This window comes from Typopeltis vanoorti, chromosome 11, assembly GCF_054136105.1.
Source record: "Typopeltis vanoorti isolate ZY-2024b chromosome 11, IOZ_Tvanoo_1.0, whole genome shotgun sequence".
NCBI lineage: Eukaryota > Metazoa > Arthropoda > Arachnida > Uropygi > Thelyphonidae > Typopeltis > Typopeltis vanoorti.
In genome coordinates, this window is record NC_143559.1 from 14,749,996 (window position 1) to 14,775,527 (window position 25,532).

A 25,532-nucleotide genomic window follows, 5' to 3' on the forward strand; every position below is an offset into this window, starting at 1 on the left:
AATGGTTATTTGATGATTCAAACCTCATCAAATCCAGCAGATAATTGACTCCTACGTTTCAACACTTAAGGATTCTTCAACAGGCTACAGGGTTCCAATCCCTTATATTTTTGGTATCTCTGAACATATTGGGAATTTTGAAGAAGTAATACCTTATTCCCACTACCTCAAGGGCTCACTTTAGTGAGTACGGGCATGGCAAACCCAGGTACCAGATGCTGGACCATGCCTTACTTCATGTAACATACATCTATTATATTATTCTGTAGACTGGTCCCTCCCCTTCTTTCTTTGCTTCTTTCTCCTCTCCTTGCTCCTTCCCCCTGATGCTATTAGAGTACTCGAGGGCTAGGGGTGAATCTTTCCTATCTTCCTAAGTTATTTCGTCTTATGAACCCACCGAAGGAGGCAAACTAGCCTAAATAGGTGCCGCTCCCAAGCCCGGATAAATGGCGAGGATTGATGTCACGAAGGGCATTCAGTCGTAAAACTTTACTGCCAGCTCTAGCTATGATATGAGTCAAAGAGAAAATGATATAAGGGCTAGGGCGTATCCCTTAAGTGACGCACAGCCACATAACCCTACAGCTGTGAGAAGTGGACGAGAGCTACCGCATCAAGGTCGCGTGCAGTTAAAGAAGTGAGCCCAGCAGGTGGAGAGGATGTTGCGAGTGGGAACACTGAATGTTGGAAGCATGACTGGAAGGGGAAGAGAGGTGGCAGACATGATGAGGAAGAGGAAGTTAGACATTTTATGTGTATAGGAGACAAGGTGGAAAGGGGGAAAGGCAAAGGAACTGGAAGATGGATATAAATTGTTCTACTATGGAATGAATAACGAGGGAAGATATGGTGTAAGAATTGTGGTGTGTGTGTGGCAGAATAAAGGGTGAAGTACTGGAAGTGGGTAGAAGGAACGACAGGATCATGCGAATGAAATTGGGTCTTGGAGAAGAGTGGGTGGTCATATTATGTGTATATGTCCCCAAGTTGACTGTACAGCAGAGGAAAAAGATGAGTTCTGGAACGTGTTAGATGAAGAAATGAGGGAACTGGAAGAAAACAAGATGGTGATTGTCGGAAGAGACTTGAACGGACACATAGGGAGACAGAATAGAGACTGTGAAAGGGTGCATGGTGGCCACGGAGTGGGAATGATGAACCAGGAAGGAGAGAGAGGGTGGAGGACTTTGCAGTAGCCTGTGATCTGGCAATTGTGAACTCGTTTTTCTACAAGAGGGAAGAACATTTGATAACATTTAGGAGTGGTAACAACAGTTCACAAATTGACTACATTTTGACTAGAAGAAAACATGTTAAGGTTGTGACGAACTGTAAAGTACTTCCAACAGATCAAGTGGCACAGCAACACTGACTGCTGTGCGCAGACTTTAAAATAAGATCGAAGATAAGAACATAAGGAAGCCATGTGGTGAAGACAATTAAGTGGTTTCGCTTAAAAGAAGAGAGTGAGAGGAATCATTTTAGGGAGAGGGTGTTAGAGAGGATTTCGGATGGACTGGAAAGTGTACAAGATTGGTGAAAACATAATTAAAAAGTAATCATGAGCTGTGCAATCCAGGTGCTTGGTGAGACATCTGGAAAGATTAGAGAGCAGAAGGAGGGTTGGTGGTGGAATAATAATGTACAAGTGGCAGTGACAGCTAAGAGGAAGGCAATGCAGAAGTGGAATGAGTCAGGAGTGGAAGAGGACAGAGAGTTGTACAGAGAGAGAAAGCAAGAAGCCAAGAGAGTTGTAGCCCAGGCGAAGGCCATGGCATATCAAGATCTGTATGATCAATTAGAAACAAAGGATCAATTAGAAAAATTTACCAACTAGCGAAATGTAGAAATAATGCAGCAAAGGGCATCTTACATGTGAGGCAGATCAAAGATGCTGAAGGAAGAGTATTATGGAGGGATGTGGACATAAGAAACAGATGGAGAATATACTTTGAGGGACTTATGAATGAGGAAAATGCAAGGACTCACAGAGAAGAGGGACAGCCTTCTGAGGGGATGGTGCAGAACATCAGTAGAGTGGAAGTGATGGAGGCCATGAAGAGGATGAGGAATGGAAAATCGGTGGGTGCAATAGGATTCCAGTGGAGGAATGGAAGGCACTGGGGAAAGAGGGAATTGACCTGCTGTGGGACCTGTTCAAGAAAGTTTGCCAACAGGAAAATATACCCGAGGAATGGAGGGAGAGTACTCTTGTCCCCATCTACGTGGGGACAAGGGATGCACAAGACTGTAAAAATTACAGAGGAATAAAGTTGATGTCCCACACAATGAAAATCCTAGAAAGGGTTCTTGATAAAAGATTGAGGAAGGAGGTGGAGATTGCAAAGGAATAATTTGGCTTCATGCTTGGTAGATCAACAACGGATGCTATCTTTGGGTTACAGCAAATAATGGAAAAGTTTCGAGAGAAACAACGAGAGCTACATCTGGCATTTATTGATCTGGAGAAAGCATATGATAGAGTGCCAAGGCAAGAAGTCTGGAGATATCTGAGGGAGAAGAAGGTTCCGGAGAAATATGTCAGGTTGGTGCGGAAAATGTACAGAAATGTGAAGACAAGTGTTCGGACCTGTCTGGGACAGACAGAAAGTTTTCAAGTAACAGTTGGCTTGCATTAAGGGTCAGCATTAAGTCCGTTTCTGTTTAATATTGTGATGGAGGTGGTGACAGAGGAGGTGAGAGAAGATGCGCCTCGGACAATGTTGTATGCAGATGACATCTTGCTATGTGCAGATTCAAGAGAAGAAGTGGGAACTAAACTGGAAAGATGGAGAAAAGTACTGGAAGAGAGAGGTATGAGACTGAGCAGAAGTAAGACAGAGTATATGTGTTGCACAGTGGGCAGTGGCCAGGAGACAGATCTGGAGCTGGAAGGAAATGTCATCAGGAAGGTGAGGGACTTTAGATACTTAGGTTCAACAGTGGAAGAAGATGGAGGAGCTGAGAAGGAAGTGGGATGCAGGATACAAGCAGGTTGGAGGAACTAGAGGGAGATGGCTGGAGTGTTATGCGATAAGAGGGTGCCAATCAATCTGAAAGGTAAAATCTATAGGACAGTAGTGAGGCCAGCTATGATGTATGCTATAGAAACTGTGGCCCTGAGGAAAAATAACATCAGCAGGATGGAAGTAGCAGAGATGAAAATGCTTAGGCGGATGTGCGATGTGACTAGAAAGGATCATCTGAGAAATGACTGTGAGGGGAACAGTGAAAGTTACGAACTTAGGAGTGAAGATACCGGAGGCAGGGTTGAGATGGTTTGGTCATGTGATGAGAAGGGAGGACGAATATGTGGGAAGGAGGAAATGTGGCAGGCCAAAGAAGAGATGGAGGAAGCTGGTAGAAGAGGACTTGAGGATGAAGAACTTGGATGTGGTGACAGCCCAAGACAGGAGGATGTGGAGGAGACTCATCATCACAGTGACCCCACTTAAGTGGGAGAAGCTGCAGAAGAAGAAGATTACCTTATTCCCACATATTTTCCTATCAACAAAATTTCGCATCTGTTACCATCTACAAAAGACAAACTGTCACCTCTATTTCAGCACGTTTACCAGATTCTTTATGAATGTAATGACATACTTTGGGAAGACAGGCTGTTCTGGGAAAAAGAATTAATGAACATCAATACTAGATTGAATACTTGAAATCTCAAAGGTCTGGGCTGGCACAGCATTGTCACTTTGTTTAGTATCGACATTAAATGCAGTATCCCATGGGATAAAGCTCATGTTCTCCATAGAACGCCCTTTCAAAGGAAGTTGTGAAGCCCTTTTATATTGTTGTAACATGAATTGGAATGATGTTTCTCTCTCTCAAAATCTATGTAAATAGTTTTAATATTATGTATTAGCATTAATTTCTAGCTCCTGGCAACTATTTTTAATTATTAAACCAATTGTTGCATGTACCTTGTATTCCTGTTCACTGATTTGCTTGTTTCTGCATACTGATGATGTACTGTCATTTTCAGGATGAAATATCTGTACTTTCATTAAAGTTTATTACTGTGGTTATTGTGTAATTTTTTTTTGTTTATAGTTATGTCACAGGCACCTTTAAAAATTAATACTTTCCAAAAGTTCATTCCATTTGTTTATACTGTTTTACTAAAAGAAAATCTTCTTAAGTCTAACCTAGAGCAGCATTTTATTAACTTAAAACTAATATCCCATTGTATGCAATTTCTGGGAAAATGTAAAAATATCCTGAATTCAACTTGTTCATTCCTTATAAACTTTTAGGAACTTCAATCAAATATCCTCTTATTTGCCTTGTACCAAGATCTTCAACTTATAAAACTGAATCCTTTCTTCATAACTACTCAGTTCCATACAATTGTGTCACTCTCTACTTTCTCTAGCATATAAATATTGTTTAAGACAGACCCAAAACTTTAATACAGCAATTTAATGAAACCTAACCATTGTTTTGTAGGGAATAAATACATCTTTTAGTTACTACAATTCAATTGTCTCTACAATTCAAGCTCCTTCAAATTAATGAAAAATTCCCTTTGCAATCCTAGCTGCCCTACTACACAGTTTAGAAAATTGCATACTGGACCTCACCATTATTCCTACTTCCATTCTGTCTTTTGGTATTTTAGATTTAACATTATCCAAATTATTATTATATGACACCTCCAGGGAGTCCAAAGACTCATCAAGGGAGGGAACCTACTCTACAACTCTGTCTACTCTACAGCTCATTCTAACTACAACTACTAACGCCATCTGCCACCCACCATCACCACTAGTATTTCCACAGACAATCACAAACATCCCTGCCCACAGCGGGATTCGAACCCGCAGCCTTTTGGCTGGAGAACGAATACGCTAACCACTCGGTCAACCAGGCCGGCAACCAGGAAATAGCACATCATCGTTGAAAATCTACTACTCACGTGAAGACATGCATATTTTAAGCTGTTATCTTATTTGTCATATCTCAGACCAATAACATTCAATTTAAGTTTGCCTGAAGCAATAACCCTTGCTTTTCATTATTAACTCCCCTTTCCACTTTGTCATCTCCACTGGAATTAAATTTTTACATAATTATACTTATAGTAATAACTTGTACATAATAATACTCAAATTCATTATCAGTATCATGAAAAAAAATTAAGAATAACAATAGTTCTGATATGAACCTTAATTGAACCATAAATCATTACTTATGTCCAGTTGGATGCTTAACCATTCAATACTCTTTTCTCCCCTAACTACCCTTCTAATCTTTTCAGTGCTTTACTTATATTTTTCCAAATATGTAAAAAAAAGGAAATTGTGCAGTACAGTATGCAAAGCTTTACTAAAATCCAAATATATAATGCTAAAACAATTTCCTACATCTAATTCCTCAGTAACAGATCACAGTAATTAAGTTTAATCAACAGAACTTTAACAAATTCATTTTGCAATTTGCTTTCATTTTATTAGGATCTAAATATTCCTGCAAGCTTTTTAGTATCTTTAGCATTTCCTCAACATTAAACCTACAGACCAGTAAATTTAACATTTGCCTCTCCAATCAATTAGAACTTTACCTAAAATCAAGAATGCTCTCATTATTAAAGGTAATGATCTGATTACCTGTTTTCTTGCTTGATATAACATGACAGAATATATCCTATTTATTCATTTCTTGTGTGAAAGTAAATAAATGCAAAAAATTAATTCAATTTTGCTTGGTTTTACCTGCACTGCTCTCAATGACAAACAGATATACCTTTTTGATGTTAAATATGCATATAATTCATCAATTCCTTCCTTAACCCTCCTAGTCAAAACATTTTTCTTAATCTGCTTTACAAAGTCTACATTTAGTAGTATTGTAACAAAAGTCATCATAATTTTAAGCTGCTTTTTTCTCATTATATGGTTGATCAATTCAGTTTTCATTCAAACCATTTTTGGATCATCTTAAAACAAAGCTTGTCAGCTGAAAGCATAATTTTCCTGAATGCTCCCCCCCCCACACACACACACTCGTGAACATTTAAACTCGCTCAATATCTTACTTTAGTTGGAAGTTTTTTCCCACTTGGCTAAACTATAATAAATTTAGTTTAATCCTTTATCCAAGTGTAAACAAACAAAGTTTGCACCTGAAGTATCTTCAGGACTGAGGCAACTCATGGCAAAGGTGGACCAAGCTCTCATCACTCCTTGTCCCAGTATCTCCCATTATGCAAAGCACATCTCCTTGCAGACATGTATAATGCTATGCATTAAGGGAAGGGCCACTATCCCGACAAGTTTCGACCTTTATTGAATCTAAATCCGGAGTAATTTAATAATAAGGTGGTACACCTTTTAGTAACTCGTATAAGTAAATATGACTTCTCCATTGCTTCTGCCTTAGTATCACCACTTATGAGTCTGGCTCCCACTGATGAAACCTAAATAAGAGTCGAAACCTGTCTGGGTAGAGGCCCTTCCCTTAATGCATAGCATTATACATGTCTGTAAGGAGATGTGCTTTGCATTATGGGAGATACTGGGAAAAGGAGTGATGAGAGCTTGGCCCCCCTTTGCCAAGAGCTGCCTCAGTCCTGAAGATACTTCAGGCGCAAACTTTGTTTGCTTACACTTGGTTAAAGGATTAAACTAAATTTATTATTTTACTTTAGTGTTTCCTCAAACCTTCATAATTTTCCTTCAAAAAATTAAATTTTTTATGTTTACTTCAGTTAAAAAATCTGAGTTCAAATAGGATGCAAAGAAAACCTTTATCAGAGCTTTTTATCTGAAGCTGAGTTAGACAATCTCATGCAGATGTGGCAGGGTTTTATCTTCTGAAAACTTGAGATTTTCATCATTCAAAATAGGCAAACCAGAAGAATACATGCAATGTACAGACATGAGAGACTATGGGAATAAGGATTATTATTATGATTACTATTAACATTTGACCTCCATGGAGTCAGAGACTCATCGTGGGAGATACACAATGCTCATCCAACCGTGCCTTAAAGTGATTCAATGTGCCTACACCCACAACACACTCAGGCCATGCATTCCACTCACCAACCACCCTCCATGCAAAGAACCTACTCCTCACTCCTCTGTTCACAACCTCCTTATACAGTTTTCAGGGATGGCCCCTTTTTCACCTCCCCTTCTCCCATTCTATGAAAAATTTCTTCCATGTTGACCCGATAACAACCCCTGACCAGCTTATATGTCTCAATCATATTCCTCCTGTTCCCAAGGCTCTACAACTTACATTCTCTCAATCTGTCCTCATACTCCACATTCCAAAGACCACTGGCTACCTTTGTGAATCTTCTCTGGACCTTTTCCAACATATTTTCATCACCATGCGATCCAGTGACCAAATCTGCGCACAATAATCTATATGAGGCCTGATCAAGGCCTTATACAATGGAATCATAACATCTCTATTTCTGCATGTCAGAGTCCTCCGCATCATTGCCATTATTCGATGTGATGTCTACACAATTTTTGCAATGTGGCCCTGAATTTCTGGTCCTTGTCCACCATCACTCCTAGATCTCTCATCCCCTCTACTTCCTTTCAAGTTTCCCCACCAAGTATACTTTGCATCTCATTGTTCACCAAATCTCAAAACCTTTCACTTTGCAACACTGAACTGACAATTCCACTTACCTGCCCATTCATGCAATCTATTCAAGTCCTCTTGTAAGGTCATAACATCTGCTTGACTCTGCATTGCTCTCCCCCAGTTTTGCATCATCTACAAACAACTGCATATGACTAGTTAAACCAATTTTAATATCACTAACTTACAAATTAAACAAAAATGGCTCCAAAACTGATCCCTGTGGCATTTCTTTGGGATACTGCAACCCCATATACAACTTTCTGATACCTATCTGTCAGCCAGTCACTGATCCAACTCAGAAATCAATTATACAACTCCCATCTGTTTCAATTTATTTAAGAACTTATCGTGTGGCAGTCTATCAAAAGCCTTTAAAAAATCTAAGTACACCACTGTATATGCATCTCCCCTGTCCAAGGTATTTGTCACCTTGTTGTAGTATATAAATTAGTAGTTAGTGAAACATGATCTCCTATTTAACAAACCCATGTTGATAAACCACAGAGAATACTGCTGTTATCAGCCCATTTCTGTATCCTACTTCTCACCAATCTCTCCAGGACCTTCACTACAACTCCAGATATACAGACTGGCCTATAATTTGAAGCTACCCTCCTTCCACTCCCATGGAACCTGTGCTGATGTAAGACTCTTATTAAACAGGCATGCCAATGCTACTGCCAATTCCCTTAAGATGCATGGTGATATGTCATCAAATCACATCACCTTATTGACATCAAGTTTATTTATTTCCTCAAATACCCCCTGCTCACTCACAATTAAGCCATCCTCTCCTATGTCCTCTACACTTAAAGTATTAACCACCTTATGCTTTCGGATCTGGTTTAAAAAGCTTACATGGTACAGTGTGGAACTGTGTCTATACATAAGCATAAAACAGAACAGAACAAACACAACCTGTACTTTTCATCTTTATAGATTCATAACAAAACTCCCTCTTGAGCAGAATGTTATGTTTATTACCTGAAGGTTCTTAGTGAGTATTAGATACAGTATATTCCCTTTGCATGTGGTATGTTTTACAGGTTGGTGCAAAAATGCAGTTGTGTAGCAGATTCAGAAAAATTTGGTTATGTTATAATATAACAATCAAATGTTATGTTCTTTTCAGATATCCTCCTTTTTAACATGACCTTGTTCATGATGCCATCTGTACACTGTTCAAATTTTTCTCAAACCCTCATATCTATGGTCCATTGCTTGATTAATTTCATTTCTAACCAACTCTCAGATCCATATGTTAAACTTGGTTTAGCATTGTCTGTTAACTTGGTCTTCTTGACGATTTCTCTCTTGTTCCACAAAAATTTAATTAACTGACTTCCTACCATATGAGCCTTACCATTAAAGTTTGCTATCTTCAAATATGTCTAAAGAGTCTAACATGCAACCTGATCTACACCTTCTGTCCAAAAAGAAACCGAACTTTTTGAAAATAGAAGAAACTAGTAGCGCCACCTGTTGTATCTTTTTTGTTGTTGAAAGCGGCAACCTTCATTAGTGTTGTGTCAACTGTTAATGACATTTGTTTCATTAGAAGCCGAGTTATAGTGCCAAGAGTGACAGCGTGTTTTGACGAACGGTAGGAAAATGAGTTTCAAACAGAGAGCTGCAATTGACTTTTGTGTTAAACTTGGTAAACGTTTTACCAAAACACATCAAATGCTTCAAAAAGCTTACAGTGATGAATGCTTATCCTGTACTCAAGTTTATGAGTGGTTTAAGAGATTTCAAAGTGGTCATCAGATGCTTGAGGACGACGAAAAGCCGGGCTGTCCAATTCGCGATTTGTTCCCCACAAGTTGACCGACGACTAAAAAATGTATCAAATTGAACACTGCAAGGACTTCATTAAAACAGCTCATAAGGACTCAAATTTTCTTGAAACAATCGTTATTGGTGACGAAGTGTGGTGTTTTGAGTATGAGCCCAACACAAAGCGGCAGCGTGCTGGCGTAGAGACCACTAGAAGAGGAGCATCCGAAAAAAGTCCTGGAGAAGTCAAAAGTAAAGACAATGCTGATTTGTTTCTACGATGCCAAGGGGAATTATCCACAAAGAATTCGTTCCGCCTGGCCAAACAATCAATGGCGAGTTCTATCTTGAAGTTTTGAAGCGGTTGATAGCGAGAATTTGTCACGTATGGCATGAATATCGTGATGCAGGCAGCTGGTCACTTTTGCACGATAATGCACCACTGATCGTTTGAACATTGTGAGACAGTTTTGAGCAAAAACCAAGTTTGTGTGTTGGATCACTCACTGTATTCACCTGACATAGCACCTTGTGACTTCTTTCTCTTCCCCTGACTTCATTTGCTGATGAAAGGAAAGCAATACGACACCACTGAAAACGCTCAAGCGGCAGTAACCACAACCCTCAACAGTATTCCAAAAACCGATATAAAAAACTCATTTAATGAATTAATCGACTATGCCAAACGCTGTATCGAAGCTGAGGGAGAGTATATTGATTGAAATAAATGATTTGAATAATTATAATTGGCCTGTGTTTTATTTTCTACCAAAAGTTTGGTTTCTTTTTGGACAGAGGATGTATAAGTTCATTATTAAAAATCTGATATTTTCTTTGTCTATCTATATTTTTAAGTCTTTTTATTGCTGATTTTTTGATAGCAATTATTTAATCTGGCTAAAGATTTCTAGGCTGCAGCAGATTTAAGAGAATGACATTTGCATGCCATAAAGTATAAATTTATAATATATATATAAACATATACTTATTTATCCATATTTATTATATATCCTATATTTGCATGATGTAAAGAATTAAGCTTAACACTAGGTTTTAAATACCACTTTCGTTAATAATGTTGTTAGTATGACAACGGTGATAGCATAATAGCATACCATCCTGCCTTACACCTGATTTAACAAATCATCTGCCTGTACATCCTTCATTTCTGATTGCCAATTTCCAAGTTAAGTATAAGTTCACATTACTCTGTAATATTGTTTCATTTATAATATGAAACTTTTAATAAGTTTTCCATATGCTTTTACAAGATCAACAAAGCTTAAAAACAGATTCTTGTTATTCATAAGAATTCAACTGCTTTTCACAGAATAATGATAAGTCCTCTATTTAGCCTATAAACTTTATTCTTCATAAATTTTCCTTGTACAAACAATGTGTTGTCTTTTAATGAAGTATGCAAACATAAATATCTCTCCTGAAACACTCTGTAAAGAAATTCTTATACAATTCACATTTCTTTTCCTTTTTATATAATATAATAAGAGCTATATTCCCGTTATCTGGAATTTGATCTTCCTTGTGAGTATGCAATATAGCCACTGCAAAATTTTTATACATTCACTTTTTTCAATTGTAACCAATGGAGGTTCCAACAAATAACACATTAGTGCTGTGAATGAACAAGATTAGGTAAGTAAAAACTCTTCTTTGGAAACCAAACATGAAATTTTTTTCAAGCCACTATAGGCATGCAACAAGTAGAGTAGTGGGTTTGAACTGGTCAATGAAAGTTATCTTCCCCTAAACTTAAAATACATTCACAAACATCCATGCTAAAATGGGATTTGAACCTACAATTTATTAGTGGATTGTGAGTTGTTTTGGTATCCCACTAAGGCAAGCAAAATATCACCATTTCAGCAACTCAGGTTGAATATCATCTACTCAAGCTGCCTTTCACATATTTCAGGTTTCTGATGATTTTTAATACCACAAATATTAATACCTCATTTCATTTGTTCAAAGTAATTTGCTTCAGATATTCAAAACATCCTTATCTTCAGTTTTTTTTTTTTTTTAGTAGTGTTCTTTATTGTTATTCAGCTCTCTGCTGACGATTCGTCATGGGATGTCCCACTTTAGACAACACAAATAATCATACTAGTCATAGTCATTCACTGCCTACCTTCTCACTATCCTCTCAGGCAATGCATTCCCATTCTCCTACCACTTCCATGCAAAGCTACTTTTTTTCTCTTTTCCAACTTCTAGGAATAGTCCCTTGCCTTTGTCCCTCCTCCAATTGTTCTATCATATAAAAACCTACCTGGCATCCATCTGGTAAATACCTTTCAAAAGCATAAATGTCTCAATCACATAAAAACTTAGGAGAAGCAATGTCGGAGGGTATGCCAAAGGCAAAAAGGCTAAATAAGGTATTAGTAAAATGGATGAATGAAGATTAAACATGAAATCTGGAAGAATACACTGTGGAGGCAACACAAGATGAATGTTGGTAATAATCAGTTGAATGAAGAGTATGAAGAGCAGCCAGGAAGATGACTCAGTTGGTAAAAACAGCAAAAGTGCACTATGAGCAGAAATTAGCCAATCAAGCAATGAGAAATCCTAGTAAGTTCTTTCAATTTGTGGCAAGCAAAAGAGAGAATGACTATGGTAGGACACTGGCAGATGATTGGTAACTTATGCAGAGGATATAGTTGAAGTATTCAGTGAGCAGTTTATCAGTGTATTTCATCCTCACGAAAACAAATAAGAAGCTGGAGTGTAGATGGTATGGTTGAGGAGGGACTGATGGTGGTGAACAAGCAGGAAGTATATGAGGAATTAAGTAGATCTGATATTAAATAATGTATTGTCACTTGTCTAGAAGCAATGTTCTAGAGTAGGGGTTCTCAACGTGGTGTATGCCATGTACCCCTTGGGGGTACATGGTAAAATTTTGGGGGAGGTATGCCATGAGAGCTCAAAAGTTGCTAGATCTAGTAACAAAGTTGCCAACACTGATACTGATTAATTTTACATCAGCTTCTACATCTACGACTATGTCATCATCTCATCATGAGGTGGATTCAGCAGTAACTAAAAGAACATTAAATGTTAAACAATCAAGTGATAAAAAAAATTCCCTTCTCTTCCGTCTAAGATGGGTTGAGTCTTCTCTTGAGCAGGATTTTCCGGTCTTCTCTATTCCTTGCTGTCCGAAAAAGTTCCGTATATGTTTTGCATCCTGAGATGTTCTTTATTGATTTCAGCCAGGTAATTCTTGGTCATCGGGTATTCTTTTTTCAGTTGGAAAAATATTGATTAGTACGTTAGGAAGTCTGTCTGCATCCATGCGTACAGTGTGGCCAAACCATCTCAGTTGTTGTATTCTAATTTTTTCTATTATTGTCTTTTTATATAATAATTCTTGTCTGACTGTGCTGTTTGTTCTCTTTTCTATCCAATCTGTTCTATTTATTTTTATAAGCATTTCATTTCAAATGCCAGCAGTTTTTTCTCCTCTCTTTTCTTAACTATCCACACTTCTGCTCCATAGATGACTGTTGGTATAATTATTGATTCATATAATTTGATTTTGGTTTGCTTAGATATCTTGTTTGTTTTCCAGATTTTCTGTAATTTTCCCATGATGGTCCATCCTATCGCTATTCTGTGTTTGATTGTTTTGAGTTCATCTATTGTTTCTGTTAGTTTTGATCCAAGATATATGAAGTTATCTACTTGTTCTATTTGTTCTCCATTTAGGGTTACTGAGATGGTAGTTCTGTTCCTCCCTATTTTCAGCACGTGTCTTTTGTATATTTATTGTCATGTCATGTTTAACTTGTTTATCAACCTTTGTTGATAAACAAGTTAAACAAGGATGAGATCATCAGCATATTTGATATTATTTATGTTTAAACCATTGACACCGATTCCAGGGTCATTTTCTATTGCCTTCTTTACAACTTCATCTAGATATATGTTGAATAGGCATGGGAATAATGGGCATCCTAGCATTACTCCTTTTTGGATCTCTATGGGTTCTGTTGTGAGTGTGTCCTTAATTACTCATTTGTCTTAGAGTAATATTTTATCAGAAACTGTATTATGTATTTATCTATTGCTTTTTTTAGTAGAACTTTAAGAAGTATTTCTCTATTGATACTATCAAAAGTTTGTTTAAAGTCCACAAAACAACAATATAGTTCTTTATGGTCTTCCCAGCTGAGCTCTGCTAGTTGGTGCAATGTGAAAATCTGGTCTGTTGTTGAATACTTTCTTCGGAAACCAGCTTGTTCTGTGCCTATCAGTTCTTCATAGGTGTTTTTTAATTTATTTTGTATAATTCTTACGAATATTTTATAGGTGTGGGAGAGTAAATTGATTGGTCTGTAATTTCTGTCGTCTCTTTTGTCTCCTTTCTTGTATATTGGGATAATCGTTCCAGTTCTCCAATCATCTGGGATCTCTCCTCTTTGTAGTATTTTATTGAATAGCGTTGTTAAATATTCAATTGATGTGCTGCCTCCATATGACCACAGTTCGGTAGGGATAGTATCAATGCCCGGTGCTTTATTGTTTTTCATCTGTTTTATTGCGTATCTGATTTCTTCTTGTAAAATTTTTGAGTGGTCATTATTTTATTCTGTTGTTGGCATTGTAGTTTTGTAGTTCATAAAAAAATTAAAAATTAAATTCAAATGAAAAAATTCAATTCAATTCAAATTAAAAAAAATTCATAAAAAAAATTTTAAAAATGTAAATATCATGAATCATATTTACAATTTGGCTTTATATGGACAGGAAATTTAGTAGAACCAAATCCACAGTGCGTTGTTTGCTCTGAAGTTCTGTCACAAAATTCTATGAATCCATCTCTTTTATGGCAACACTTTGAAACAAAACATGAGTATTTAAAAAATAAGCCCTTAAGCTATTTTGAACATCTTTTAGAAGACTTGAGTAGTAGAAAACTATAATCAAGCATTTTTCTGGTGTAGAAGAAAAATGAAAGTTCACTTAAACCATATTACAAAGTAAGCCTTCAAAAGGTTCACACAATAGCTGAGCCACTCATTCTTCCAGCAGCAGAAGAAATAACTTTTTGTATGCTTGGTCAAAAAGAGGCAAAACTTGTCAGAACCATTCCTTTGTCAAACGACACAGTTTCCAGGAGAATTAAAGATATGGCCTGTAATATTGAGGACCAACTCATTCAAGTATTCAATGTAGCCCGTGGTTTGCCATACAAGTGGATGAGTTGGCAGACGTAGCTGAGCTAGCTCAATTACTTGTTTTTATGTGCGAAAAATTCCAGGATGCAATATTTGAAGATATTTTATTTTGTAAGCTTCTCAAAACTTCTAATAGGGGTGAGGATATTTTTAATATGATTGATTCATTTTTTGCCGAAAACAACCTTGAATGGAAAAACTGTATTTCTGTATGTACTGATGGAGCAAAAGCAATGAGTGGTTATATCGCAGGACTAGCAGGTCATATAAAAGAAGTTGCACAAGAATGTAAGTTCACTCATTGTTGTCTTCACCATGAAACACTGATAGCTAAATTTCTCCCTGATGACTTAAAAAGAGTTCTGGATGAAAGTGTACAAATGGTTAATTTCATCAAAACCCGACCATTGAAGTCTCAACTTTTTTTTCAATTATCTGGGAAGAAATGGGTAGCCTGCATAAGAGATTGCTGCTTCACTCACAAGTACATTGGTTGTCACAAGGAAATGTTCTTTGCCATTTATTTGAACTCCACAATGAAGTATGCCTTTTTTTTTTTCATGGACCACGAGTTTCGACTTTTTTTGAGACTACTAGTCTTAGAATGGCTTCTACGGTTAGCATATTTAGCTGATATTTTTAAAAAAAAATGAATATTTGGAACTTATCCTAATGATAGGCAAGACATATTTATAATATTTAGTGCTACTTTATATAAGCCAGTAAAAGTAAAGTGTGATGAGTGGGAAACGTTTAGGCAGATTACCATATATTATCACGTAAAATGCGATCCACGTATAATGCGATCTGTTAATCTTGTTCCCTAACATTATAAATAAAACAATACGAATTAACGAAAGAAATATTTATTTTAAAACAAAATATCAAAATCCTTTAAATTCTTCTTCATCTTTTGAGTCATCAAACATTTCATTTATAAATTCATCTGTAGGCATTGCATCATCAGTGTAGCATATGTAGTCATCATCATCATGCTCTCCATTTTGTTGTGCATCATCCTCGCTTTCGTATATGAAGTCATCTTCGGATCCATCTTAATGAATTACTTATTCCACATTTAAGAAACGAGTGTTAAATAATTTCAGATGGTATCGAATCCCAAGCTTCTTTAACCCAGCTGGTGACTAGGTGTTCTCAGAAAATTCCCACCCTTTGTCATCTTCACCAAACCAGATGACATCCATTCTCTCCATTTTTCACGTAATTGATCTTTAAATGGCTTAATCAAGCTGGCATCAAGCGGCTGCAAAACGGAAATTAGACCTCCCGGTATGACTGCTAGGTCTTTATGTAGCTCAAGTGCTTCCCTTTGCTTGCCTCCGTTAAATGCGCCTGGAACATTTATATGCTATATATGCTAACGCCTGGAGTATCCAGAATAAGGGAGAGGAATTGGTGGCGCAGATAGTATCAGCCTGGCCAAAAATTATTGGGAACACTGAGATGTGGTTGACAGAAGAGGATATAATAACAGGAATAGAAGTTGCTGGGTACAGCATTTTTCAGCAGGATAGGAAGGGAAAGTGTGGTGGTGGAGTACTGCTTATGATAAGTGACGACCTATGTCCTCTAAGAGTGGAGACTTTGGAAGGCAGTGATACTAATGATTTTGAAAGCATATGGTGTGAGGTAGAGGTGGGCAAGACAGGATATTTAGCAGGGTGTTGCTACAGACCCAGGAGTACAGAGAGTGGGGACCAGGAAATGGTTAGACAGTTGAGTTTGGCAAGTGCAAGAAGAATGATTGTTATGGGAGATTTTAACTACAGTAGTATAAAGTGGGGAGAGGAAGATGCATGTAGCAATAAGGGAATGGAATTTCCAGAATTCTTGAGGGACAAATGTTTTATGCAACATGTAATAGAGGAAACAAGAGGTTCAAGTGTTTTGGATTTGGTTATAGCATCAGAAGAGTTGATAATAACTGAGATGACATCTCTCCCACCAGCTGGAGAAAGTGACCATATGGTTTTGACTTGGAAAATGAATAGACATGCAGGAGTATCAAAGATACGGGAACGTATGTGGAATTATAAGGCAGGTGATTATAATAATCTTAGACATCAACTTGGGGAAGTTTCATGGAGGGAGGAATTGGAAGGCTGGGATATCATTAGTGCGTGGGAAATTATGAAAGAATATTTGTTAGCAGCAATGGTAAGTTCTATACCACGAGTGAACAAGAGGACACAATTTGGAGTAAAGTGGATGACAAACAATATTAAACAGGAATTGCATGCGAAAAAGAGGCTGTAGAAGAGATATAAGGAGACAGCAGAAGAGAAGATGCATGAAGAGTATAAGACACAGGCCAGAAGAGTGACTAATATGGTAAGGAACGAAACTGGAATATGAGAGGAGATTAAGGGAATTTTTTTAGATATGTGGCCAGTCGGAGGAGAAATGACTGTGGAAGAATGATATTGTGGGATAAAAATGGGAAAAGAGTGACTGATACAGTGGACATAGTAGAATTGTTCAATGAACACTTTATTGGAGTATTTCATCCTGGAGGAGTCAGTTTTAATGCTAGAGGGATAGGGGAGGTTCAAGGTTTAGCGGTATAGGAGGAGAGTGTGTTTTGAATACTGAGTACTCTGGATGTCAGTAAAGCTGTGAGACTGGATGGTATTTCACCACGAATTTTGAGAGAATGTGCTAGGGAACTGACAGTGCCTTTGACCTGGCTTTTCAATAAAAGTCTGGCTGCTGGAAAGGTGCCCATGGAATGGAAAGAAGGTAAGACAGTGCCATTGCATAAGGGCAGTAGAAGACTGGAAGTGTCTAATTATAGACTAGTTTGTGTCATCAGTAGTTAGTAAGATCTTGGAGAAAATAGTGAAGGACTATATATGGCATTGGGCAGATGAGGGTAATGTTATCTGTGAGAGCCAACATGGATTTGTGAATTGCACGCTTGTTTGAGCAATATGCTAGCATTTTATGATAAAGTTACAAGAGCATTAGATCAGAGAAAGGCATATACTGCAATTTTCTTAGACTTTACGAAGGCATTTGACAGGGTGCCACATGATAAGCTGATATTTAAGTTGCAGCACATGGGTCTGGATGTCAGATTGGTCAATTGGATTCAGGAATAGTTGTCTGATAGGTATCAGAGAGTTGTGTATGGTGAGGCAGTTTCAAGGAAGCACAGGGTTACAAGCAGGGTCCCACAGGGACCAGTACCAGGACCTATATTGTTTAACCTGTCTATCAATGACATTGTCAGTGGATTGCAAGGGGATGTTCAGTTGTTTGCATATGATCCGAACCTGGGAAAGATTATTAGTAATAGTGCAGATGCGGCAGCCCTGCAAGAGGATTTGAATAAGCTAGATAGATGGGTAAATGAATGGGGTTGTCAGTTTAATGCAGCAAAATGTAAGGTCTTGAGGTTTGGGAAACATCGATGGGACACTGCATACTCTATGGGAAGAGTTATACTGAAGGAAGTAGGGGAGACAAGAGATCTGGGGTTGATGATTGATAGAAACCTGAAATTTAGGGGACATATTGCAAAGGTGGCAAAGGGAACACAGAGGATTGCTGCAATAATGAGAAGGACACTGAGCTGCAGAGATAAAACAGTTATCATTCCGTTGTATAAGACCCTGATCAGACCACTTAGACTATTGTTCTCAGATTTGGTCCCCAGGATTTGAAGGGGATAAATTAACTGTGGAAAGGGTACAAAGGCAGATAACAAAGATGGTTTCAGGACTGTACAATGATAGTTATGAGGATCGGCTGAGGGAATGTGAACTGCAGAGTTTGGTGGACAGAAGAAGGAGATGTGATATGATTGAGACTTTTAAACTGTTGAGAGGTGGTTACAGGGTTGACACTGGAGAATTCTTTCGCTTGGTTGAACAGCAGAAAGCAGTGATGACAAGAGGCCCATCCCTGGAAGTTACGAAAGGAAACTGTGAGCAAGAGGGTGAGGAGTGGTTTCTTTGCATGGAGGGTGGTTGAACCATGGAATGCACTGACTGATGGAGTGGTGAGAGCGAGAATGGTCAATGAGTTTAAGGAGTGGTATGATAGACTTTGTGTTTCTTAGGGGGGAGGAGACTTCCCCTCGATGAGTCTTGATAGACTTTGTGTTTCTTAGGAAGGACCTCCCACGACGAGTCGTTTGACTCCATGGAGGACTGAATAATAATAATAATAACATATCCCAGACTAGCATGCTTTGTTGATGTAACAAGCTGCCTGGACGTATGTTCCATACTTGATCCAGCCACAATTGTACACCTTCTTCATCCATCCAACCTTTCTGATTGGTGCGAAAAAAGACACCTGGTGGAAATTTCATATGCTTCAGAATTGTCTTCCTTTTAAATATCACTGTCGGCTTTAATTTGGTTCCGTCTGCCATGCTTGCTAGAACAATGGTAAAATGCATTTTTTCATGTCCCATTGTTTTTATGAGGACACTCTTTTCACCAACTGAGTTTACTGTTCAATTCCCAGGCATATCCAAGTACATGGGCGTCTCATCCATATAGCCTATTTGGGAAAGTTCATATCCGTGACACTTCCGTAATTTTATGATAAATTTATGGAAGGACTCCACTTTTTCTTCAAGCTGCTTTGGTAACTTCTGCGCAATTTTTGTTCTGTGTTTTAATGTTAATGCTTTGCATTGACATTACAATTTCATAAATCTGTTGCACCATCCAGGCAAAGCAAGAAAAGATGAAATACTTGGTGTGTGTCCTTGAATTTATCATTCTTGAGTTGTAGAGCTCGAAAATGAATTGCATTTCTTGTTGCTGTAATGTCATCTTGTCGTTGCGTCAAAATCCACTCGTTTAGCTCTCCTTCGAGTTCTAGAAAGGATGCTACATCTCCACGACGGGCACATTTCATTTTGGGGATTTTTTCAAGACTGTGTATTTGATTACGCCAAAGTCTAATATTACTCTCTGCTACACCAAATTCTCTCATAGCAACACTGTTATTGTGCAAACTGTATGACATGCAATTTAAATCCTGTTTCAAAAGATGAACGTTTACATTTCTGTTGCCTCATTTTCAGGCTATGTTTGTTTAACGAATAATATTTAAAATGAACTGTGGTTAAACCGATATAAATGTGCTAATATCCCAACAAGAGGGCGGGATATTAGCACTACTTACATTACTGGCTTTATGCGCAGATACGATGCAAGCTCAGTCGCTGAATGTGAGTGGGTCAAGTAGATTTGGTTGCATAGGCATTAGGTAGTATATATTGTGCGTGCAGGTCTAATAAGATGTTATATTTTTTAAGATCTGCATATAATGCAAACCACTAACTTTAGACCATACATTTTTCGCATTATACGTAACAATATACGGTACTTTGGTAAATGCAAAGCAATTGATCATTATGGAGAATTTTAATTATAATATAAATTGGACAATAGAAAGAGCATGCAGTATTAAGTGACCATTTCTGGAATGTCAGAAATTTCTGGAATCTTGGGCAGCATGTGGTGAAAGAACATTAGAATCAAGAGTATTGTATTAAATAAAATGCCATCAGAGGATCTGATTGTGATCAAGAGGTTATCCTTGCCTCCTAGTTAATGAGAGTGGCTGATGTAGTCTGAACTTGGAGAATGTACAGGCATATAGAAGTATTGAGGAGAAAGGAATTAGTGTGGAATTATAAGGCAGATGATTATAAAGACTTACTTGCACCATACACTCTCATGGCCACCACTGCCATTTTCCTCCCAGTTCTCTACTATGAAAGGGGCACAACTGATCACTTATCATCAGTAACCATTCCAGAACCCCTGTTCTGTTGAAATATGCAATCCTATGGTGTGTATCAGGACATCATCATTATTAACCCTGTCTAACTGATATCTATAATTTTTCAACAGACCAAGTCTATCATTACCACAAATTCATTCCTTTTATTCATACTGCTACATTCATACTGTTACAATTTGAACAGTGCATAAACGTTTAATCTATCAGTAAGTCATTTACAGCTTTCAGCACATATAAACCAGATGTATAACGTGCATATAGCAGCACTCACTGTTCAAAACATCCTCCTTTTGCCCCCCCCACACACACAAAGTCTGTTAGGTCACATATTGATGGCAGCACACACACACACACACAACATCCAATGGAAATGCTGTCACTGCTCACTCCAAATCCACCTTCAGACTGGCAATGCTGGGGTGTCATTTCTTGCAGGCTACTCTCTCTCTCAAGCTCTGACCACAATTTGAAGTCCAACGGATTCAGATCAAGACTTCCAGACTGCCAATCAGATGGTGATATATGGTCAGGCACATTTGCCTACAACAACTATTGTGTGGTTCTCACCTTGTGTGCAGGGTCCTGTTGGAAGGTCCATTGCCTACCATAAAACAAGGTGTTGTTTGGGGCCATGCCATAGTAGGTTTCAGTATGGTGTCTTCATACACTTTCACAGAGGTTTTTACCACTTTCTCACAAAAATGCACTTTGGATATTCCCCTAATACATGACACACACACCAAACCATCACTGACGTGGGGTAATGACCTCTGAATCCTAGGTGCTATGGCACATGCTGTGCATATATCCAGGGCATATACCCAATCGTTTTAGCAGTTAAAACGATTCATTGGTGAAAATTTTCTCATCTGTGAAGAAGATATGTCTGTTTCTATTGTTCTTGCACCGCTAGAGAAGTGCCTTTGATTTTATCACCCTCTGCAAATTATTTAAGTTGTGGTGTTAGGAAGTGTCCAACAGAATGACAACAGGTTCTCATCCCAAGGTCATCAGTTAGTACAAGTGACATCATTCTCTGTGAAAAATTCATCTCTCGTGACATCACTTTCTATGTTCTCACAGGATTACGGTGGAGGCATGTCTTCACAGCCCTCAAAAGCTGTTGCATCCTTATGCAGGATGGTTGACCTGTCCTTGTGCAGTTAGATAGGGCTTCTGTATTGTTATAACAGTTAATAGTCTGATATACAAACATCCTACTGATCCTAAGTGATTTTAGCATGTTGAAAATAACAGGTGGCTTCATTCCAACCTTGTAAAGTGCTGTTACTCATACATGGTTCTCATAATCTCCCCACTGCATGTTAATCCATACAGTGCTGCTAAAGAAACCGGGCTTGTGCAATTCTGTGGACAGTAAGCATAGGGCTATGCGGAAGTTGTAACAGTATTTATGGCAAGACTCTCTCTCTCTCCATGTGTCCGTGTGTGTGTGTGTGTGTGTGTGAGAGAGAGAGAGAGAGAGAGAGAGAGAGATGGACAAAGTAAAGGACAAAAAAATGGAAACACTGAACTATCAGGTTATGTTATCGGTAGTTGCAATGCAGCATCTACAATTCACCAAATACAGTTTTTTTTTTCCTTTTTATAATGTTGAGTCCATATACGAGAGGTTAGTTGATCAACTTATAGTACATTAATACCATATATCAGTAAAAACATGTAGATGATATGCAAATGTACTCCCAACATTCCTAGGGGCATGTCGGGAGTACATGCCCCTAAGAATGTCAGGGCATGTACTCACTGAGTGCTGCTGCTGTTTGCTGCATGCTAGAATGGAATCCAGAGGGGACCTCAGTGACTTTGAAAGGGGAGTGATTGTCGAAGCCAGGCTGGCATGCGCATCTGTGACCAAAACAGCTGAAATTGCACATATTAATCAAGGAACATGTCTAAGGTTATGTCAGCATAGTAGTCGACATACATGTTCACACTTTTTGTTGCAAAATGATGAACACGTGTGACGTCAGCCAAAGGAAGATTACCAGCCAGAGTGCTTTTTTCCAACTGTGAAAGGTTTTGGTGCTTCTGTAATGGTCTGGGGAGCATTCTCATGGCATGGCTTGGGCCCACTTGTACTGGAAGGTAAAGTGAATGCTGCATGTTATCTTTCAATCATAAGTGGTATCTTCATCCCATGTTGACACCCTTTTCTCCTATGCAGCCAGCCACATTTCAACAGGATAATGCTCCCATTCATCAAGCAAATGTAGTCACCCAGTGGTTTGCAGAACATGATGGTGAGGTGTCCTGTCTGCCACGGCCATCCCAATCATCAGACTTAAATCCTGTAGAACGTTTATGGGACATTTTCGAGCAAGCTCTCAAGCAACATTTGTGCCACCTCCAAAGAACAAAGTCAAATTGATCCAGTTTCTGTCAGAAATGCCTATATTCCTCCTGTTGGGTTCCAAGCACTGACAGAGTCTATCTCTCGAAGAATATAGGCTGCACTAGATGCCCACGACAGACCAATGGCATAGCAATCAAAATGTGTCACTGTTTCCATTTTTTTGTCCATTACCTGTATATTCATATATAAACAATGCACTGTCAGTATTTCTCTGCTTGTTATTACTCTCTGCAGTATTTCACACATACTCTACTCTCAAGCTAGTTTTCCCCTGTTCCAATACTCTCATACCTACCCAAAAAACAACCTCTCATCTCTTCTATCAGCATCTGCATATTTCAGACATCTCTTCTACATATTTAAGAAGGTATTGGCAGTAAGAATGACTGTTTTCTTAACTCTGTTTTCTTGGTAACATTTAATTACCAAGGCAGCACATTATCTTCCTTTCTTCTCACACTGTTCTGCTGAAAGTCTACGACAGTAATTGCAAAGTCTATCATTGCTGCTATCTCATCAATATTTTAATCTTGCATCACTGCCATAGTCACATTCATATTCTTGTATTTCTTACTGGGTATTTTTTTCTTTTAGTGCTTACATACCGCATTTGGAAGAATGACAGAACTTGCACACTTTGATGAAAAATACTTCAATTCTCATCATGATACTAGGAATCTTTATATGAACTTTTTTCGAAAGATGATTTAGCCTATTTCATATGAAGATAATACTGATTTTTCATCATTTGACTAGAAATAATGATATTTCTAGCCAAACAGACCAGAAAAGACATGCAATTAACTGACAGAAATACTATGTATTGTGTAGAGGGTTCAGGCAGACAGTGGATTATGTAGTATGTTAGAGGAGTTAGATAGATTTTATATAGTGTATAAGGTGGGTTATGTAACATAGTGAACAGTGGCTTGTGGTGTAGACTGGCCTCTCACAATGAGGTCTGGGACTCCATGTAATAAGAATCTGAAATTGCTGACTATTTTAACCGCATTTTATCATTCTTATATGCAACAACCTACAAATTATATTGAATAATTTCTCTAGCATAATATCACCATTCAATAACCCTGTATCTATCCATCAGTGTTTAACTAATAATTAAAACACTGATGGACAGTGTGCAGAGAGCTATAGTAATTTCATTTCTTCAGTAGTTCAGCAACAACTACTCAAGGAATAGAATAAATGTCCCAAAAGGGATATTTATTAACAGAATAGAAATTAAGATTTCTATGATATATCTGTATATCTTTTACCTTCTTGGCAACATGTGAACGGTCCACTGCTCTAGTAATATATATGACATTTCAGGTACAGAAGACGTATCAACATTCTGGGTACCTGTAGATGCACAGCAATCAGGATATAGGAGAACTTCTATTGACATGGGAATTCCATTTTTCCATAGAAGCAGCATATGTTTTTGAATATTTTCATATTTCTGACACTGAAAACAAAGTAAAAAAAAAACATTCTCTCAGATCAAATTTCACACATTTTGCAAAACAGGCAAAATATTTTTATATTAACTAGTATATTTAAAGAAAAGTAACTAAACATCTATATCTAAGTCTTGTAACAAAAAACAATGACATATGCAATGCTAAATAATGTTATGCTAACTAAATTAAAAAGATAATATTTCTTAATTATTATTATAAAAGACCTCCACGGAAGTCAGAGACCCAACAAGGGTGGCCACATATCACTTACACCATGTCATACCTTCTCTTGAATTCATTCATACTATTTGCACCACTTAGAATCTCCAAAGGCAAGCCATTCTAGTCATGCACTGCTCTGAGAGAAAAATCTAGCTCTCACCCCTTTCTTGAGAGCATTCATTCTCAACTTCAATGGATTATAGAAATTAGTTCACCAAAGTTCTTTATAATCTGTATGGCACATATTATGCTTCCCTTACATTTTGCCAGTACTTTAACTACTTAACTCAGAATTTCAAATATGGTGAATACATTATTTACAATTCAGGAATATATATCATTTCTGTAATCCATATTAGAATTGGAGAAAAATGGCAATCTCATTTTTGGATGTCCTCATAACAAGGGGCACCTTCAATTTTACATCTAAAGAAAATCCATACAAAAAATATATTTTTGCCTATTAGAGCCTACCTACCATGAGAGCTTACAAGAAAATGGGAATAATGAAAACAGAAAATATCACACCCTCATAACCATAAACTCAACAACCTTGAAAGATTCTCTCTACATACATACATACATACATACATTTCATACGGGTTGGGTTTGTGCAAATAGAAAGATAAAAATAGAAAAAGTGAAAAAAAAATATATATATATATCTAGCTACTCACTGAGGAGACCTCAAAAAAAGTTGAAACCGGTCTGGGTAGTGACCCCACCCATAATGCATTGCAGTATACATCTTCTAGTGAGATGTGCTTTACATTATGGGAAAATACTAAGAATAGTGATCAAAGCTTTATCCACCTTTACAATGAGTTGCCCTGGTGTTGTACCATCTTTAGACTTGAACTTTGTTTCAGGCGCAAACTTAATTGTTTGCATACTTGGGATTAGGTGCTAAAATAACCAAGCATATAAAATTGCTTGGTTATCCTAATATACAATATACCCAAGTTAAAAATTTATTCCCATATATATATATATATATATATGCAATCCAATGGATTAGAGACAATTTGAACTTAAATTTGTGATTTTTAGCACCCACACACACACCCACATATATATATA

General features: G+C 37.7%; 1 protein-coding gene across 10 annotated transcripts in view; it reads right to left on the reverse strand.

Moving 5' to 3' along the window:
• The window catches only part of atos (atos homolog atossa), a 322,345-nt gene that overhangs the window by 128,126 nt on the left and 168,687 nt on the right, over positions 1–25,532 (reverse strand). For all 10 annotated transcript variants that reach the window (XM_090400982.1, XM_090400981.1, XM_090400987.1 and 7 more), the window contains exon 3: positions 24,045–24,235. In XM_090400982.1, the coding sequence (XP_090257108.1) occupies positions 24,045–24,235 (191 nt within the window). The remainder of the gene's footprint in view (positions 1–24,044; positions 24,236–25,532) is intronic.